General features: G+C 47.9%; 1 protein-coding gene across 4 annotated transcripts in view; it reads right to left on the minus strand.

Annotated features, from left to right (window-relative positions):
* The window catches only part of cfap100 (cilia and flagella associated protein 100), an 84,136-nt gene that overhangs the window by 14,643 nt on the left and 47,968 nt on the right, over positions 1-21,525 (minus strand). For all 4 annotated transcript variants that reach the window (XM_086002155.1, XM_086002154.1, XM_086002157.1 and 1 more), the window contains 4 exons: positions 18,263-18,426; positions 6,901-6,981; positions 6,134-6,321; positions 1,307-1,391 (listed from right to left, as the gene is read on the minus strand). In XM_086002155.1, coding sequence (XP_085858281.1) covers positions 1,307-1,391; positions 6,134-6,321; positions 6,901-6,981; positions 18,263-18,426 — 518 coding nt within the window. The remainder of the gene's footprint in view (positions 1-1,306; positions 1,392-6,133; positions 6,322-6,900; positions 6,982-18,262; positions 18,427-21,525) is intronic.

Here is a 21,525-nt window from a genome sequence, read left to right on the forward strand (position 1 = left end):
GGCAGGTACAGCACCGGGTGAGATACAGAGTAAAGCTCCCTCTACACTTTCCCATCAAACACTCCCAGGCCAGGTGCAGCACGGGTTAGATGCAGAGCAAAGCTCCCTCGACAATGTCTTATCGAACACTCCCAGGGCAGGTACAGCATGGGTTAGATACAGAGTAAAGCTCCCTCTACACTGCCCCATCAAACACTCCCAGGGCAGGTACAGCACGGGTTGGATACAGAGTAAAGCTCCCTCTACACTGTCCCATAAAACACTCCCAGGGCAGGTACAGCACGGGTTAGATACAGAGTAAAGCTCCCTCTACACTGTCCCATCAAACACTCCCAGGGCAGGTACAGCATGGTTTAGATACAGAGTAACGCTCCCTCTACACTGTCCCATCAAACACTCCCGGGGCAGGTACAGCACGGGTTAGATACAGAGTAAAGCTCCCTCTACACTGTCCCATCAAACACTCCCGGGGCAGGTACAGCACGGGTTAGATACAGAGTAAAGCTCCCTCTACACTGTCCCATCAAACACTCCCAGGGCAGGTACAGCACGGGTTAGATACAGAGTAAAGCTCCCTCTACACTGCCCCATCAAACACTCCCAGGGCAGGTACAGCACGGGTTAGATACAGAGTAAAGCTCCCTCTACACTGTCCCATCAAACACTCCCAGGGCAGGTACAGCACGGGTTAGATACAGAGTAAAGCTCCCTCTACACTGTCCCATCAAACACTCCCAGGGCAGGTACAGCACGGGTTAGATAGAGTAAAGCTCCCTCTACACTGTCCCATCAAACACTCCCGGGGCAGGTACAGCACGGGTTAGATACAGAGTAAAGCTCCCTCTACACTGTCCCATCAAACACTCCCGGGGCAGGTACAGCACGGGTTAGATACAGAGTAAAGCTCCCTCTACACTGTCCCATCAAACACTCCCGGGGCAGGTACAGCACGGGTTCGATACACATTTCAGGGTCTCCAGGAGATAGACGCAGAGAGAAGGGAGTAATTGTGAAAATGGACCCGTTGCCGCCTGACTGTGTGGCTCAGGCTGGTTGCCAATCTCTCTAACCTTGTGTCATGATCAAATTTTAATATTTATATATACCAGTGGACGCAGCACTGTGGCACCCGTCTGTCAATCTCAGCAACACCTATTAACCCTTTGTTTCCTGTCAGTTAGCCAACTTTCTATGCCTGCTATTACATTTCCTCCCACAAGACACGGTTAAATTCATGCAATTTTCCCTCCGTGCCTCCCCCTCTGTGTCACGGGTATCGGTGCGGTCAACTCGATGCTTCACTTACTTTCTCCTGTCATCCACGGGCTTTGCGGCCAGCTTTGCCGTTCGGAGCTCTGCGATAGATTGGATGCCAGTCTTGCTGCCCTGTCCTAGATGGGAGGAGAAGCAAGTCTTAAATACGTTGGAAACTATGTTTATGGAATCATATGGCACAGGAGGCCATTCGGTCCATTGTACACACAAAAAAAAAAAATTCGCCCTCTCTCTCTCGCCATGGTACGGTGTCCCAGGCAGCCTGAGCCAAGTGACCATTCCCTGCCGGTTGTGGCAAGTATATTTGACTGTGGAGGCCATCGCAGCTGTCTCCGGATGATGAACAGAGGCAGGACAGCTGTCTAAATGTTTTTCTCCCTTCCTAGCTCAGGGGTGCCACCTGTCTGTTCACTCCACCAGCCTCTCCTGAAGCCTTTTATTAATCCAGTAACGCAAGGATACGGTGGTGTAGCGGTGCTATTACTGGACTAATAATCCAGGGAACGTGAGATCAAATCCCACCGTGGGCAGTTTGAGAATATGAATTCAGTTTAAAATAAATCTGGGAATAAAAAGCTGGGATCAGTAAAAGTGATCATGAAGCTGTCGGATTGTAGTAAAAACCCAGCTGGGTCACTGATGTCCTTCAGGGAAGGAAACCTGCCGTCCTCACCCGGTCTGGGCCTATAGGTGACTCCAGTCCCACACCAACCTGGTTGACTCTTAACCGCCCTCTGAAGTGGCCGAGCGAGACCCTCAGTTTGTATTAAACAGAAGGCGGCCGACCACCACCTTCTCGGGGCAACTAGGGATGGGCAATAGATGCCGGCCTTGACACCGACGCCCACATCCCGAAAATGAATGATTTAAAAAAATCCCCTCATTCTTTACCGAATCGCCTACTTTTGTGTTCATTGCAATTTTGTGTCCTAATCATCTACATACCTAGCCCCTAGATTAAAAGCACTGACCCCTGGGGTACCCCACTTCCAAGCCTTTTCCAATCCGAATTAACCCTTTCTTTCCTGTCCGTTAACCAACTCTCTATCAATTTTTCCTCTTATACCATAGCAAGCTTCCTGCGAGACGTCTCATCGACCACCTTATGAAAAATTATACAGCCCGATGTCTAGATTCCCGCATGGCTCAAATGCGTCAGGCGTGGCTCAGTGGGTCACTCTCTCTCTCTCTCGTCCCCGAGTCAGAAGGTTGTGGGTTCTAGTCCCACTCCAGAGACTTTATCACAAAATCTAGGCTGACTCTCCTAGTGCAGCACTGAGGGAGCGCCGCACTGTCGGAGGGGCAGTACTGAGGGAGCGCTGCACTGTCGGAGGGTCAGTACTGAGGGAGCGCCGCACTGTCGGAGGGGCAGTACTGAGGGAGCGCCGCACTGTCGGAGGGGCAGTACTGAGGGAGCGCCGCACTGTCGGAGGGGCAGTACTGAGGGAGCGCCGCACTGTCGGAGGGGCAGTACTGAGGGAGCGCCGCACTGTCGGAGGGTCAGTACTGAGGGAGCGCCGCACTGTCGGAGGGTCAGTACTGAGGGAGCGCCGCACTGTCAGAGGGGCAGTACTGAGGGAGCGCCGCACTGTTGGAGCAGCAGTACTGAGGGAGCGCTGCACTGTCAGAGGTGCCATCATTTGAATGAGACGTTAAACCAAGACACCGTCTGCTTTCTCAGGTGGACGTAAAAGATCCCACAGAAATATTTCAAAGAGCAGGGGAGTTCTCCCCGGTGTCCTGGCCAATATTTATCCCGCATCCAACATCACATAAAAACCCCCAGATTATCTGGTCATTATCACACTGCTGTTTGTGGGAGCTTGCGGTAGCACATTGGCTGCCGCGTTTCATACATTACAACAGTGACTAAACTTCAAAAGTAATTGAGCTTTGGGACGTCCTGAGGTGGTGAAGGATGCTATATAAATGCAAGTTATAGAATCATAGAATGATGCAGCACAGAAAGCAGCCATTCGGCCCATCATGTCTATGCCGGCTCTTTGAAAGAACATAGAAAAATAGGAGCAGGAGTCGGCCATTCGGCCCTTCGAGCCTGCTCCGCCATTCAATATGATCATGGCTGATCCTCTATCTCAATACCATATTCCCGCTCTCTCCCCATACCCCTTGATGCTTTTTGTGCCTAGAAATCTATCAATCTTCTTCTTAAATATATTCAGTGACTTGGCCTCCACAGCCCTCTGTGGTAGAGAATTCCACAGGTTCACCACCCTCCGAGTGAAGAAATTTCTCCTCATCTCAGTCCTAAATGTCCTACCCCGTATCCTGAGACTGTGACCCCTCGTTCTAGACCCCCCAGCCAGGGGAAACATCTTCCCTGCATCCAGTCTGTCTAGCCCTGTCAGAATTTATACGTTTCAATGAGATCCCCTCTCATTCTTCTAAACTCTAGTGAATACAGGCCTAGTCGACCCAATCTCTCCTCATACGACAGTCCTGCCATCCCAGGAATCAGTCTGGTGAACCTTCGCTGCACTCCCTCTATGGCAAGTATATCCTTTCTTAGGTAAGGAGAACAAAACTGCACAGAGTACTCCAGGTGTGGTCTCACCAAGGCCCTGTATAACTGTAGTAAGACATCCTTGCTCCTGTACTCAAATCCTCTTGCAATGAAGGCCAACATACCATTTGCCTTCCTCACTGTTTGCAGCACCTGCATGTTTGCTTTCAGTGACTGGTGTACAAGGTCCCTTTGTACATCAACATTTCCCAATCTTGCACCATTTAAATAATACTCTGCCTTTCTGTTTTTCCTACCGAAGTGGATAACTTCACATTTATCCACGATATACTGCATCTGCCATGTATTTGCCCACTCACTCAACTTGTCTAAATCGCCTTGAAGCCTCTTTGCATCCTCCTCACAACTCACAATCCCACCTAGTTTTGTGTCGTCAGCAAACTTGGAAATATTACATTTGGTTCCCTCATCCAAATCATTGAAATATATTGTGAATAGCTGGGGCCCAAGCACTGATCCCTGCGGTACCCCACTAGTCACCGCCTGCCATCCCGAAAAAGACCCATTTATTCCTACTCTCTGTTTCCTGTCTGTTAACCAATTTTCAATCCATGTCAGTATATTACCCCCAATCCCATGTGCTTTAATTTTGCACACTAACCTATTATGTGGGACTTTATCAAAGGCCTTCTGAAAATCCAAATACACGACATCCGCTGGTTCTCCCTTATCTATTCTACCAGTTACATCCTCAAAAAACTCCAGTAGGTTTGTCAAACACGATTTCCCTTTCATAAATCCATGTTGACTTTGTCTGAACCCGTTGATATTTTCTAAGTGTCCTGTTATCACATCCTTTATAATAGACTCTAGCATTTTCCCTACTACTGATATTAGGCTAACCGGTCTGTAGTTCCCCGTTTTCTCTCCCTCCTTTTTTAAATAGTGGGGTTACATTTGCCACCCTCCAATCTGCAGGAACTGTTCCATAATCTATAGAATTTTGGAAGATGTCAACCAATACATCCACTATTTCCATGGCTACCTCTTTTAGTACTCTGGGAGGCAGATTATCAGGCCCTGGGGATTTATCAGCTTTCAGTCCCATTAATTTCTCCAGCACTATTTTTTTATTAATACTAATTTCCTTTAATTCCTCCTTCTCACTAGACCCTTGGTTCCCTAGCATTTCTGGGAAGTTATTTGTGTCCTCTCCCGTGAAGACAGAACCAAAGTATTTGTTTAATTGCTCTGCCATTTCCTTGTTCCCCATTATAAATTCTCCTGTTTCTAGCTGTAAGAGACCTACATTTGTCTTCACTAATCTTTTTTTTTTTACATACTTGTAGAAGCTTTTACAATCCGCTTTTATGTTCCTTGCAAGTTTACTCTCATATTCTATTTTTCCCCTCTTTGGATCTATTACTATCCTTAATTTATTTTGTTAGCCGTGGTTGGGCCGCTTTTCCTTTTGTGTTTTTGCGCCAGAAAGGAATGTATAACTGTTGCAATTCATGCATTCGTTCCTTAAATGTTAGCCATCGCCTATCCACCGTCATGCCTTTTAATGAAGCTCCCCAATCTATCATAGCCAACTCACTCCTCATACCTTTGTAGTTTCCTTTGTTTAGATTTAGGACCCTAGTTTCGGATTGGACTTCTTCACTTTCCATCTTAATGAAGAATTCTATCATGTTATGGTCACTCTTCCCTAAAGGACCCCACTCAACAAGATCATTAATTAGCCCCTTCTCATTGCACAATACCCAATCTAGGATAGCCTGTTCCCTAGTTGGCTCAACGTACTGGTTCAAAAAACCATCTCGTACACATTCCAGGAATTCATCCTCCACAGTATTATTGCTAATTTGGTTTGGCCAGTCTATATGTAGATTAAAGTCACTCTATTTACTGTAGTACCCTTGTTACATGCATCTCTAATTTCCTGTTTGATGCCATCCCCTACATTACCACTACTGTTTGGAGGCCTATAGACAACTCCCACCAATGTTTTCTGCCCCTTGGTGCTTCTTGGCTCCACCCAGACTGATTCTACATCTTGATTTTCTGAGTCAATATCCTTTCTGTCCAATTAGTCCCACTCCCTCGCTCTTTCCCCGTAGCCCTGCAAATTTTTCCCCTTCAAGTATTTTTGAAAGTTACTATTGAATCTGCTTCCACCGCCCTTTCAGGCAGCGCATTCCAGATCGGAACAGCTCGCTGCTTCTCCTCATCTCGCCCTCTGGTTCTTTTGCCAATTATCTTTCTTTTTCCTTATCGATCCAATCAGCCAATATCTCAACAAAAAAAGTATCTGGCAAGTAATTATAGTGACCCGCTGCTATGATTGGCAGTTCTGGTGCCGATACCTACGTCTCAAGATGGGTGGAGCTGGCCTGGCAAGTACTTCTCCGCTTCTCTCCCTCGAGGCGGCTTTTGCCAGTTTTATTTCCCTTTTCTTCTTCTCCCTCATTTCTTTCCATTCCTTGGGAGACAGTTTGACCAGAAAGTCCCTGTACAGCTGGTAATCCTTCAGCGTCTCTTCAAACTTGACAATATCACTGTTGGGTTCGGCAAGGGCAACAAAAAAGAAAGTTAGCGTTTTCCTATTGGGGCCACTCCATCCCTCTCAGAAGGGGGGTCTGGAAAGAGGTGCCGTCTTTCGGATGAGACGTTAAACCAAGGTCCTGTCTGCCCTCTCAGGTGGATGTAAAAGATCCCACGGCCCTGTTTTGGAGCAGAGTTCTCCCCGGTGTCCTAGGGCCAATATTTATCCCTCAATCAACATCACTAAAACAGCTTAGCTGGTCATTATCACATTGTTGTTTGTGGGAGCTTGCTGTGTGCAAATTGGCTGCCACGTTTCCTACATTACGACAGTGACCACACTTCAAAAAGTACTTCATTGGCTGTAAAGCACTTTGTGACGTCCTGAGGTTGTGAAAGGCGCTGGAGAAATGAAAGTCTTTCATTCTAAGGAGAACAACTCGCTGCCTAAACTAAATTCTTCTCATCTCCCCCCTAAGTTCTGTTGCCAATTATCTGAAATCCGTGTCCTCTGCTTACCAATCCCCCTGCCCCTCCACCAGTGGAAACACTTTCTCCCTATAATTTCTATCAAAACCCCTTCATAATCTCACTTTTTCACCGTCATCATTTGAGTTGTCACTTTCTTCATTTCTGCAACTTTCTCCAGCTTTAGTTTAGTCTCCTGCTCTGCTCTGTAAACACAAACACAATCAGATTAAACCCACTGGCGGCAGGAACTTACTGAGCAGCAGAGAGCGATCTCTAACGTTTCTGGGAGTATATTATCCATATACAGCAATCCAGAGAACGTGAGTACAAATCCCACCAGGGCAGTTTGAGAATAATTCATTAAAAAAAAATCTAGTCATAAAAAAGCTGGTGTCAGTAAAAGTGACCCTGAATGTGTCGGATTGTCGTAAAAAACCCAACTGGTTCACTGATGGCAGGTTTCCTTCCCTAAAGGACACCTGCCGTCCTGACCCGGTCTGGGCCTATAGGTGACTCCAGTCCCACACCAGCCTGGTTGACTCTGAACTGCCCTCTGAAGTGGCCGAGCAAGACCCTCAATCTGTATCAAACCTGCTCCCAGCAGTTCAAGCAGAAGGCCCAGCCCCACCACCTTCTCCGGGCAACTAGGGATGGGCAATAAATGCCGGCCTTGTCAGCGACGCCCACATCCCGAGAATTAAATTTTAAAAATATTCTGACATGGGGAATAATAGGAGTCAGTCCGGAGTAAAACCACTCCAGGAGTTAGATGGGAGATTAAAAGGAACAGGACTCAGATCACCATCAACAACAACTTGCATTTATATAGCACCTTTAACGTAGTAAAACATCCCAAGGTGCTTCACAGGAGCGATTAACAGACAACATTTGACACCGAGCCACATTAGATGATATTAGGACAGGTGACCAAAAGCTTGGTGAAAGAGGTCCTTACTGAATATTGGCGAGGACGATGGTTCCTCTGGAGAGTGCAGCCAGAGCCAAGTCCATGGCACCACGGGTGACTCAGCTGTATGGGGGGGGGGGGGGGGGAGGAGGAAGATTGGGAAGGCAATAATGGTAAGGGATTCGAAAGTTTGGGGAGCAGACAGGTGTTTCTGCGGCTGCAGACGTGACTCCAGGATGGTATGTTGCCTCCCTGGGGTCAGGGTCAAGGATGTCACTGAGTGTCTGCAGAATATTCTGAGGGGGGAGGGTAAACAGCCAGAGGTCATGGTCTATATCGGTACCAACCACATAGGTGGAAAAAGGGATGTGGTCTTGCTAGCAAAGAGATTAAAAAGCAGGACCTCAAAAGGTAGGAATCTCTGGATTACTCCCAGTGCCACAAGCTAGTGAGTATAGAAATAGGAGGATAGAGCAGATTAATGTGTGGCTGAAGAGATGGTGCAGGAGGGAGGGCTTCAGATTCCTGAGGCATTGGGACTGGTTCTGGGGGAGGTGGGACCTGTACAGGTTGGATGGGTTGCACCTCAACAGGACCGGAACCAATGTCTTCATGGGGAGGGGGGGTTTGCTAGTGCTGTTGGAGAGGGTTTAAACTAATTTGGCGGGGGGATGGGCACCAGGATGTAGCTGTAGAAAGGAGAAATAAGGTGCACAAAGAATGGGGAGATACAGATAGCACTAGAGTAAGAAATAGTGCGGTATTAAGTGGGGTCAGACTAAGAGAGAATACAAGGTCTAAGACAGGTTTACACTGCATGTATATAAACACACGAAGCGTAGTAAATAAGGGCCCAGAGCTTGGTGTCGGGGGCTTGCCACGCGTGCAAGCCCCCGATGTGCGCTCACCCTGCGCGCCGACATCTGAAACCTGGCCCGCAGTGGATTTCCTTTCAGTGGCCAGGTTCTGATGTCGGCGCGCTGTGCTAACCTGACCCAGCGGCGTAGTTAGTGCGATGTGCCTGCTGGGATCAGGTGAGCACTGTTCAGCCAATCAGGGGAGGGGAAACTTCATTCATAAGTTTGAGAGTAAGAACTGTCAAACTCATGAAAAGTACTGCACCTCAAAACACTACTTAAACTTTAAAAAAACATCCCAATCATTAAATTAAGTATAAATAAGTTTAAAAAAAAATTTAAACAATAATTTTCTTTTTTGAAAAAAATAAATTTTTAATAAAAAGGGTCTAAAACTAAACTTACCTTATTGTAGATTCTTTAAAATAATAAACCTGTGGAAAAAAAATTCTAAATTGCACTAAAACACCACTTACCTGTAAAAAATAAATACTTACGTGTGCTTTTTACAAGCGTAAAGACCGGAGGCCTTTACACATGCGCAAATCCCCCAAAACAGAGGAAATCCAAGACGCACGCGCTAGCCTCTTCAACTCTTGGGTGAGAGGAGAGGAAATGCCGGTTTTCAGCGCATGCGCTGTGCATGCTGAAAACCGGCATTTCCTCTGGCCAGACGCGTGAGTACCCCTTCCGTACTCACGCGTTTGGGGAGGAATTTCTGCCCCAAGGTTGGTGAGCTGCAGGCACAAATAGCCACATGGGAATATGATGTTGTGGCGATAATGGAGACTTTGCTCAAAAAAGCGCAGGATTGGGTTTAAATATTCCTGGTTATAAAGTGTTCAGGAAAGATAGGGAAGGAAAGAAAGGAGGTGGTGTGGCAGTATTGGTCAAGGAGAATGTTACAGTGCTGGAGAGGGAGGATGTCCTGGAGGGGTCAAGGACAGAATCTATTTGGTTAGAGCTAAGAAACAATAGAGGTGCCATTACACTACTAGGTGTATTCTATAGACCACCAACTAGTGGGAAAGATATAGAGGAGCAAATTTGCAGGGAAATTACAGAGAGGTGCAGGAACTATAGAGTAGTAATAATGGGGGACTTCAACTATCCTAATATAGACTGGGAACGTAATAGTGTAAAGGACAGAGGGGGAAGAATTCTGAACTTTCTTGGTCAGTATGTTTCCAGCCCAATGAGGAAGGAGGCATTGCTGGATCTGGTTCTGGGGAATGAGGTGGGTCAAGTGGAGCAAGTGTCAGCAGGGGAACATTTAGGGAACAGTGATCACAGTATCATAAGGTTTAGATTAGCTATGGAAAAAGACAGGGAGCAATCTAGAGTAAAAATACTTAATTGGAGGAAGGCCAATTTCAGTGTGTTGAGAACGGATCTGGCCCGGGTAAATTGGAATCAAAGATTGGCAGGCAAAACTGTAATAAAACAATGGGCTGCCTTTAAAGAGGAGATGGTTCGGGTACAGCCGAGGTACATTCCCACGAGGGGGAAAGGTAGAGCAACTAAAGTCAGAGCTCCCTGGATGAGGAAAGAGATAGAGAGTAAGATGAAGCAGAAAAAGAGCGCGTATGACAGATGTCAGGTTGAGAATACAAGTGAGAATCAGGCTGAATATAGAAAGTTCAGAGGGGAAATTAAAAAGAAACTAAGATGGACAAAGAGAGAGTATGAGAATAGATTGGCAGCTAACATAAAAGGGAATCCAAAAGTCTTCTATAGGCATATAAATAGTAAAAAGGTAGTTGTGGTGTATGTAACCTGTTCCACCTTAAGAGAACTACCTTAAGAGATGTACTACTTTCTCTTGGCTGCTGTATACTGTAATACCGGTGGTGACCACACCGGTATATAAGTGTTGTGTAGGGATTTGCTGGGCAGTTCAGCCCTGACCTCCGAATAGTAAAGACCTGTTAAAGTTATTCTTGTGGACTGTGTCCAATGATTTATAATAAGCATAACTGGGACACACAGACTCAACAGTGGCGACGAGTCCGATCTTACCCTGCGGCAGTTTTACATCCAAGGCAGCTTCGTCCTCAGAACGGGCGTCGAGAAGAGGCATCCGCCCTCATCATCCTGCTGAGCACCATCGCACGGGAGGCATCGAGAACCCGGGTTAAAAAGAAAAATTCTGACCACGAAGCCCTCCATCAGCGACAGGCAGTGATCGTCCCTTCTACCACGGTGGTGGGTAAGCCGATCAGCGACACGAGCAGAAAGTCGGCCGCGTTGACTGTGGAGTGGGGGAGGGAAAATGGAGGAAAAAGGGCGGAGAACTCGACCATGGCCGGTGAAAAGGGCCGGGCTGCAATCGAGGCCGAGAGGCGCAGCGACTGGGGCAGCTTAAGGCACGAGAGCCGCGGAGAACTCAAACGCAGCCGGTGTAAAGGACCGGGCTGCATGCGGGGCTGAGAGGCGCAACAGCAGGGGAAGCGTGAATGCCCACGGGAACCGCGGGGGAGTAAAAGCAGCGTCGGGGAATTGAGAACCGCTGGGGAGGCGAGAACGGCAGCAGCACGGCAATCGCCATTGCAGCCAGCGGGGGAAGAAGGCAAACACGGGAATCCGCCATTGTAGTCGGCGGGGGAAGAAGACGAGCGCGGGAAAGACCGCCAAGCGCGGGAAGCCGCCATTTTAGTAGGCGGGGGAAGAAGACAAGCGCGGGAAGCCGCCATTTTGAGAAAAAGAAAAATTAAAAAACTTGCAAGGATGCCTAAACATGGGAACATTAATACCTTTGATAGCGATATCGAAGATTGGACCACGTATGTAGAACGCATGGAAGCAAATAAGGTACCAGATGATGAGAAAGCACTAACCTTATTAAGCTCAATGGGTGCGAAGACATACGGGCTATTGAAGCACCTTCTGTCACCAGATAAACCGGCGGATCAGACTTTCGCGAATATTGTTACTGTCCTGAAAAATCATTTAAACCCCACGCCGCTGATGATAGCGGAACAATTTAAATTTTACAGAAGAATGCAGCTGAAAGACGAAAGCAACGCTGAATTTTTAATTGAACTGCGTAAGCTATCAAAGTACTGTCAGTTTGGAACAGGACTAGCAGATGCGCTGAGAAATAAATTTGTGTGTGGATTGTTAAAAGAAGGAACACAAAAGCGACTGCTTGAGGAGAATGATCTTATGCTTGATAAAGCTGTCACTATTGCAGCATCGCACGAAGCCACAGCGAGAGGCACTGCAGAAATGCAGCTACGGTCACCGGAACTCAGCACCAATCAAATGGTCTTGGGTACAGTAAAATGTTATCGTTGTGGAAAGACAACGCACGATCAGAACCAGTGCTGGTTCAAAAATCAGGAATGCAGAAAATGTGGCAGGCTTGGTCACATAGCTAAAGTATGCCTGTCAGGAAAGAAGACCAGCAACAAAAAGTCACCGCAGGAAAAGTACAGAAAGGTACACAAGGTGACAGAGAACAGTTCGAACGAACAGAAGTCAAATTCAGACTCCAGCAGTAATGAACTGGGTAGTCTAAGAGTACACAATGTTGGTAATGAAGCAGACCTCCAAACAATCTGGGTCACACTTCAGATAGCAGGAGTCCAAGTGAAGATGGAATTGGACACTGGATCGGCATTGACGGTCATGAATAAGCAAGATTACAAAAGGTTATTCCCACATATTCCCCTACGGGATACGGAGATTGTATTGAAAACATACACGGGGCAAAGAGTATACCCCATCGGGAAGATAGAGGTAAAGGTGGTCCACAAGGGCAAAGAAAGCCGAGGAATGGACTTATATGTGCTACCTGAGGGAGGTCCACCACCACTGGGACGGGAGTGGATTAGGAAAATAAATATGGACTGGCATTCCTTAAAAGCACTAACGGTAGATTCCGGTAAAAAAGATGTCAAACCTAAACGATTGTCCAGAATATTGGACGATGCTAAAGAGGTGTTCCAACAGAGACTGGGAACACTGAGAGGAATTACAACAAACATCAAGGTTGAAGAACATGCAAACCCGAAATTTTTCAAAGCCAGACTGGTACCTTATGCGATACGACCTGCTGTGGAAACTGAGCTGGAAGGGCTAGAACATTCAGGAGTACTGTCTAAGGTAGACTGGAGTGAGTGGGAACCGGGGAAGGTTCGCATCTGTGGAGATTTCAAGACCACTGTTAATCCGGTGCTTCACACGGTGCAGTATCCGCTTCCGCGGATTGAGGATATCTTCGCTTCGTTGTCTGGTGGGAAACACTTCACCAAGATAGACCTGGCGCAGGCGTACTTACAGGTGGAAGTTGAGGAAGAGTCACGCCAGTATCTCACGATCAACACGCATAGAGGCTTGTACCGGTACAATAGACTGGTTTTTGGAGTGGCATCGGCTCCAGCAATTTGGCAGAGGGCCATGGAGCAGGTATTACAGGGAATTCCAGGCACACAATGTTACCTGGACGATATTCTGATTACAGGAGATGATGACGAGGAACACCTTGCAAATTTGGAACTGGTGCTCACCAGATTGAAAGAATATGGACTTCGAGTTAATCGCCAGAAATGTGAGTTCTTTCAGAAGCGGATCTCATACTGTGGTCATGTCATTGACCAGGAGGGGCTTCATAAGTCTCCTGACAAGATCGAAGCTGTTGTGAAGGCTCCCGCTCCGGATAATGTATCCCAGTTGAGGTCGTTCCTAGGGTTGATTAACTATTACCATAAGTTTCTGCCAAATTTATCCACGGTGCTGCACCCGCTGAACGCTCTTTTGCAGAAGGGAGTACCATGGAAGTGGAGCGAGGACTGTAAGAGGGCCTTTCGCAAAAGCAAGGCATTGATCACCTCAGAGGAAGTGTTGGCTCACTTCAACCCAACGCTGCCTATTCGTTTGGCTTGTGATGCTTCTCCATATGGTATTGGGGCAGTACTCTCACACAAGTTGCCAAATGGCCTGGAGAGGCCAGTTGCGTTCGCATCCAGCTCATTGACCTCCGCTGAGCGCAACTATGCTCAGATAGATAGGGAGGCTCTCAGCCTTGTGTGGGGAGTAAAGAAGTTTAATCATTACCTGCAGGGCCAAAAGTTTACGCTTCTGACAGACCACCAGCCGTTGGTATCCATTTTTAACCCTAAGAAGGGTGTTTCGGTGATGACAGCACAGAGACTCCAGAGATGGTCCCTTTTCCTAGGGGCACATCAATATCAGATCGAATTCAAAGGCACAAAGCAGCATGGTAATGCTGATGGGCTGTCGCGCCTGCCACTACCTACAGAGGAGGAGGCACCGACGGTTGACCCTGTTGAGTTATTTCACTCGACCATCATCGAATGTTTACCAGTCACCAATGCAAGTATTGAAAGAGAAACCAGGAATGACCCGACACTGTCCCGGGTCTACGAAGTGACAGTGAAGGGATGGCCAGCACATGGTGATCCACTGTTACCGGCATTCTCAGCAAGACGAGAACAGCTGTCCGTCTGTCAAGGAACATTGATGTATGGAACAAGGGTGATTATTCCTCCTAAGTTAAGAGAGAGAGTTCTAAAGGAACTGCATGAAGGTCATCTGGGGGGAGTCAAGATGAAAAGCCTTGCTAGGGCTTATGTGTGGTGGCCGGGTATCGACCAACAGATAGAGGATCTGACGAAAAGCTGCTCAGGGTGCCAAAAAGTGCAAAATGCACCTCCGATTGCACTGCTGCATCCATGGGAATGGCCTTCAACCCCATGGCAACGTGTACATATTGACTTTGCTGGTCCATTCATGGACTCCATGTTTTTAATTGCGGTGGACGCACATTCTAAATGGCCAGAAGTGATTAAGATGACTACCACTACCTCGGAAAAGATGATCGCGGTGCTAAGAACGATATTTGCAAGAAATAGATTGCCAGAACAAATATGTTCAGACAACGGACCGCAGTTCGTGTCAGAAGAATTCCAGAAATTCATGAAGAAGAATGGGGTGAAACATTATACCTCTGCCCCATATCATCCGGCTACAAACGGGTTGGCCGAGAGATTTGTACAAACGTTCAAAAAAGCAATAAAGGCCATGAGCGAAGATCAGATTCCACTACAAGACAAGGTGGACAAATTCCTACTGGCATATCGAAACGCCACTCATGCAGTGACAAACCAAAGTCCTGCCATGATGTTCTATAACAGGAGGTTGCGGTCCAGGTTGGACTTGTTAAAACCAAATGTGCGGAGGGAAGTTGAAAACAAACAGTTCCAGCATATAAATAACAAGACCACTCGGAGTTTCGAAATAGGACAACCAGTGTTAGCCCGGGACTATAAAAACGAGAAATGGCAATCTGGAACAATTCGGGCCAGACAAGGACCCCTGATGTACACGGTAGATATTGGTGAAAATGTAATACGGCGTCATGCTGACCAACTGGTAGAATCGAGAACAAGGGTCGAACCCATGGTTACGGCAGAGACAACCGTGGAAGAAGTTAGTGAACCTGAAGCATCTACCTCAGAAGTGAATGTACCTGATGATGATGTCCAATCCATAAGAGACCAACTAGATGAGTCACCCCAGCAACGAGAATCAGAGACCCCTGAAAGGCGTTATCCAACTCGAATCAGGAGGCCTCCTCAGAGACTGAATCTTTGAACTGTTTTGCATGAAGTTGTATATATATATGTTATGTTATGTTAAATGGGGATATAACTGTTAAGCTAAAAAGGGAGGATTGTGGTGTATGTAACCTGTTCCACCTTAAGAGAACAACTTTAAGAGATGTACTACTTTCTCTTGGCTGCTGTATACTGTAATACCGGTGGTGACCACACCAGTATATAAGTGTTGTGTAGGGATTTGCTGGGCAGTTCAGCCCTGACCTCCGAATAGTAAAGACCTGTTATGTGGTCTGTGTCCAGTGATTTATAATAAGCATAACTGGGACACACAGACTTAACAGTAGTAAGAGGGGTGGGGACAATTAGGGACCAAAAATGAGACCTACGCATGGAGGCAGAGGGCATGGCTGAGGTAATAAATGAGTACTTTGCATGTGTCTTCACCAAGGAAGAAGATGCTGCCAAAGTCATAGTGAAAGAGGAGGTAGTGGAGATACTGGATGAGATAAAAACTGATAAAGAGGAGGTACTAGAAAAGCTGTCTGCACTTAAAGTAGATAAGTCACCAGGGCCGGATGGGATGCATCCTAGGATGCTGAGGGAGGTTAAGGAGGAAATCGCGGAGGTACTGGCCGTAATCTTCCAATCCTCATTAGATACGGGGGGTGGTGCCAGAGGACTGGAGAATTGCAAATGTTACACCCTTGTTCAAAAAAGGGTGTAAGGATAAACCCAGCAACTACAGGCCAGTCAGTTTAACCTCGGTAGTGGGAAGCTTTTAGAAACAATAATCAGGGACAAAGTCATTTGGACACGTGTGGATTAAGGAAAGCCAGCACGGATTTGTTAAAGGTAAATCGTGTTTAACTAACTAGATCGAGTTTTTTGATTAGGGCAATGAGATTGACGTTTGATAAAGTGCCACATAATAGGCTTTCCAGCAAAGTTGAAGCCCATGGAATAAAAGGGACAGTGGCAGCATGGATACAAAATTGGCTAAGTGACAGGAAACAGAGAGTAGTGGTGAATGGTTGTTTTTCGGACTGGAGGAAGGTATACAGTGGTGTTCTCCAAGGGTCGGTACTAGGACCACTGCTTTTCTTGATATATATGTTAATGACTAGACTTGGGTGTACAGGGCATAATTTCAAAATTCGCAGATGAAACAAAACTTGGAAGTACAGTGAACAGTGAGGAGGACAGTGATAGACTTCAAGAAGACATAGACAGGCTGGTGAAATGGGCAGACACGTGGCAGATGAAATTTAACGCAGAAAAGTGCGAAGTGATACATTTTGGTAGGAAGAACAAGGAGAGGCAATATAAACTAAAGGGTACAATTCTAAAGGGGGTGCATGAACAGAGAGACCTGGGGGTATATGTGCACAAATCATTGAAGGTGGCAGGGCAGGTTGAGAAAGCAGTTAAAAAGCATACGGGATCCTGGGCTTCATAAATTAGAGGTATAGAGTACAAAAGCAAGGAAGTTATGATGAACCTTTATAAAACACTGGTTCGGCCCCAACTGGAGTATTGTGTCCAATTCTGGGCACCGCACTTTAGGAAGGATGTGAAGGCCTTAGAGAGGGTGCAGAAAAGATTTACAAGAATGGTTCCAGGGATGAGGGACTTCAGTTACGTGGATAGACTGGAGAAGCTGGGGTTGTTCTCCTTGGAGCAGAGAAGGTTGAGAGGAGATTTGATAGAGGTGTTCAAAATCATGAGGGGTCTAGACAGAGTAGAGAGAGAGAAACTGTTCCCATTGGCGGAAGGGTCGAGAACCAGAGGACACAGATTTAAGATGATTGGCAAAAGAACCAAAGGCGACATGAGGAAAAGATAAATGTTCCCTTACCATTAGATGAACAAAGTCTGGTTCATTACTAAAAACATTAGTGACCCAGTCGGGTTTTTACAACAGTTTCACAGTCACTTTTACTGAAACCAGCTTTTTAAATGAAGAACAAACAGGAGCAGGAGGTGTTCAAAATCGTGAGGGGTCTGGACAGAGTAGTTAGAGAGAAACTGTTCCCATTGGCGGAAGGGTCGAGAACCAGAGGACACAGATTTAAGGTGATTGGCAAAAGAACTAAAGGCGACATGAGGAAAAACTTTTTTACACAGCGAGTGGTTAGGATCAGGAATGGCTTTCAAAAGGGAATCAGACAAGTACCTGAAGGAAAAAAATTTGCAGGGCTACAGAGAAAGGGTGGGGGAGTGGGACTAGCTGAAGTGCTCCCGCAGATAGCCGGCACGGGCTCAACGGGCCAAATGGTCTTCTTCTACGCTGTAACCATTCTATGATTCTATAGGTAGGTTTTAAGGAGTGTCTTAAAGGAGGAGAGGGGAGGGAATTTCAGAGCTTAGTGCCCAGGCAGCTGAAGGCATGGCCACCAATGGTGGAGCGATGGAAGTCGGGGATGCGCAGGAGGCCAGAATTGGAGGAGCGCAGAGATGGGGAGGGGCGAGGAGGTTGTGGGGATGGAGGATATTACAGAGATGGGGAGGGGCGAGGCCATGGAGGGATTTGAAAACAAGGATGAGAATTTTAAAATCGAGACATTGCTTAACTGGGAGCCAGTGTAGATCTCTGCGCTTCCCTAATTCTGGCCTCTTGAGCATCCCCGATTATAAATTGCTCCACCATTGGCGGCCGTGCCTTCAGCTGCCTGGGCCCTAAGCTCTGGAATTCCCTCCCTAAACCTCTCCACCTCTCTCTCCTCCTTTAAGACACTCCTTAAAACCTACCTCTTTGACCAAGCTTTGGTCATGGGTCCTAAAGCCCTCTTATGTGGCTCGGTGTCAAATATTGTTTTATAAATCGCTCCTGTGATGTGCCTTGGGACGTTTTACTACGTTAAAGGTGCTATATAAATGAAAGTTGTTGCTGTTGCAGCTCTCCTCTGGACCGTTTCCAAGGTCTCTACACCAACTACCACGTGAGGGGACCAAAGCTGGGCAACGTACTCCGGGTGCATCTGACCAGCGGCCTATACAGTGGCAGGATGGTGCCCTTCTGATTTATACTGAATGGTTCTTTTAATACAACCCAATGTCCTTTAGCTTTCGCTACAGTTTCTCTACAATAATCGTGAACCTTTACTCTCTTGGCACGTAATAAAAAGTCCTGTTTTACATTTGCATCGCTTCCACGGAATTCTTGTCGTTCTCTTTCAGGAACTCGTCGAACATGGCCGCGTCCTCCTCCAGGTACTGCTCAGCCTTCTCCAGCTTCATCTCCTCCTCCGCAGCCACTTCATCCAGCTTCCGCATCTCGTCTTTCTTCATGGTCAGCGAGTACTGGAGAGAAACAGCCGCCGCAGAAGCATTAGGAAACCAGCATGACATTATCTCGCTCTCGCCCCTGCACCCCTCGCCCTTGCACCCCTCGCCCCTGCACCCCTCGCCCAGGTTTCCTTTGATCTATACCACTTTGTCACGGGTGGCTCAGTGGGTGTCGGTCTCTCTCTCTCCCCCTCAGTCAGAAGGTAGTGGGTTCGAGCCACAACTCCAGAGACCTGAGCCCATAATCCAGGCCGCACTGTCAGAGGGGCAGTACTGAGGGAGCGCTGCACTGTCGGAGGGGCAGTACTGAGGGAGCGCCGCACTGTCAGAGGGGCAGTACTGAGGGAGCGCTGCACTGTCGGAGGGGCAGTACTGAGAGAGCGCCGCACTGTCGGAGGGGCAGTACTGAGGGAGCGCCGCACTGTCAGAGGGGCAGTACTGAGGGAGCGCTGCACTGTCGGAGGGGCAGTACTGAGGGAGCGCCGCACTGTCGGAGGGGCAGTACTGAGGGAGCGCCGCACTGTCAGAGGGGCAGTACTGAGGGAGCGCCACACTGTCAGAGGGGCAGTACTGAGGGAGCGCTGCACTGTCGGAGGGGCAGTATTGAGGGAGCACTGCACTGTCGGAGGGGCAGTACTGAGGGAGCGCCGCACTGTCGGAGGGGCAGTACTGAGGGAGCGCTGCACTGTCGGAGGGGCAGTACTGAGGGAGCGCCGCACTGTCAGAGGGGCAGTACTGAGGGAGCGCTGCACTGTCGGAGGGGCAGTATTGAGGGAGCACTGCACTGTCGGAGGGGCAGTACTGAGGGAGCGCTGCACTGTCGGAGGGGCAGTACTGAGGGAGCGCCGCACTGTCGGAGGGGCAGTACTGAGGGAGCGCTGCTCTGTCGGAGGGGCAGTACTGAGGGAGCGCTGCACTGTCGGAGGGGCAGTACTGAGGGAGCGCTGCACTGTCGGAGGGGCAGTACTGAGGGAGCGCTGCACTGTCGGAGGGGCAGTACTGAGGGAGCGCTGCACTGTCGGAGGGGCAGTACTGAGGGAGCGCTGCACTGTCGGAGGGGCAGTACTGAGGGAGCGCTGCACTGTCGGAGGGGGCAGTACTGAGGGAGCACCGCACTGTCGGAGGGGCAGTACTGAGGGAGCGCTGCACTGTCGGAGGGGGCAGTACTGAGGGAGCACCGCACTGTCGGAGGGGCAGTACTGAGGGAGCGCTGCACTGTCGGAGGGGCAGTACTGAGGGAGCGCTGCACTGTCGGAGGGGCAGTACTGAGGGAGCACCGCACTGTCGGAGGGGCAGTACTGAGGGAACGCTGAACTGTTTGAAGTGCCGTCTTTTGGCTGAGACGTTAAACCGAGGCTCTGTCTGCTCTCTCAGGTGGACTTAAAAGATTCTGTGGCACTATTTCGAAGAAGAGCAGGGGAGTTCTCCCTGGTGTCCTGGACAATATTCCTCCCTCAACCAACATCACTAAAACAGATTATCTGGTCATTATCACATCGCTGTTTGTGGGATCTTGCTGTGCGCAAATTGGCCGCCGCGTTTCCTACATTACAACAGTGACTACACTTCAAAAAGGGAGTCATTGGCTGTGAAACTCTTTGGGACGTCCTGAGGTTGTGAAAGGCGCTATAGAAATGGAAGTCTTGATTTCTTTATAGTCAGTCAAAAGGGAATCCAGTCACTACTCAATTACTTTTTTTTTAAATCGAGGAACCCAGGTAAAGGGTCAAGGCCAACACTACAGGATACCGGCTAAGGTTGGAGCGAGGATATAAGGTACAAGGTAAATCAGAAAATATTGATTAGGTGACCCCAGGCTTGGTGTTAAAAGCCCGTCGATTGAAGGTGAACAGGGGAACAGCAGGTGAAGGGTGGACTTAGGGAGTGGAGTAGTTCCACAGCTGGGATAGAAACTGTTCCCACTGGCAGGCGAGTCAGTGACCAAAGTTCACAGATTTAAGATAATTGGCAAAAAACAAATGAGGGGGAGACAAGGAGAATATTTTAAACGCAACGAGTTGTTGTGATCTGGAGTGCGCTGCCTGAGCGTGGCGGAAGCAGATTCAATAGTAACTTTCAACAACAACGTAGAAAAAACATTGAAAAAACAGAAAAATAGGAGCAGGAGTCGGCCATTCGGCCCTTCGAGCCTGCTCCATATGATCATGGCTGATCCTCTATCTCAATACCATATTCCCGCTCTCTCCCCATACCCCTTGATGCCTTTTGTGTCTAGAAATCTATCTATCTCCTTCTTAAATATATTCAGTGACTTGGCCTCCACAGCCCTCTGTGGTAGAGAATTTCACAGGTTCACCACCCTCTGAGTGAAGAAATTTCTCCTCATCTCAGTCCTAAATGTCCTACCCCGTATCCTGAGACTGTGACCCCTCGTTCTAGACCCCCCAGCCAGGGGAAACATCCTCCCTGCATCCAGTCTGTCTAGCCCTGTCAGAATTTTATACGTTTCAATGAGATCCCCACTCATTCTTCTAAACTCTAGTGAATACAGGCCTAGTGGACCCAATCTCTCCTCATACGACAGTCCTGCCATCCCAGGAATCAGTCTGGTGAACTTTCGCTGCACTCCCTCTATGGCAAGTATATCCTTTCTTAGGATAGTGATTTCAAATAAAGCTGTTGGACTATAACCTGGTGTCGTGTGACTTCTTACATTTGTCCATCCCAGTCCAACTCCGGCATCTCCACACCATGGCTTTCTTAGGTAAGGAGACCAAAACTGCACACAGTACTCCAGGTGTGGTCTCTAGTAAGACATCCTTGCTCCTGTACTCAAATCCTCTTGCAACGAAGGCCAACATACCATTTGCCTTCCTAACTGCTTGCTGCACCTGCATGTTTGCTTTCAGTGACTGGTGTACAAGGACACCCAGGTCCCTTTGTACATCAACATTTCCCAATCTAGCACAATTTAAATAATATTCTACCTTTCTGTTTTTCCTACTGAAGTGGATAACTTCACATTTATCCATGTAATACCGCATCTGCCATATATTTGCCCACACACTCAACTTGTCTAAATCGCCTTGAAGCCTCTTTGCATCCTCCTCACAACTCACAATCCCACCTAATTTCGTGTCATCAGCAAACTTG

Source organism: Somniosus microcephalus, chromosome 11 (assembly GCF_052327205.1).
Source record: "Somniosus microcephalus isolate GS21.2 chromosome 11, FLI_Smic_1.0, whole genome shotgun sequence".
Classification (NCBI taxonomy): domain Eukaryota; kingdom Metazoa; phylum Chordata; class Chondrichthyes; order Squaliformes; family Somniosidae; genus Somniosus; species Somniosus microcephalus.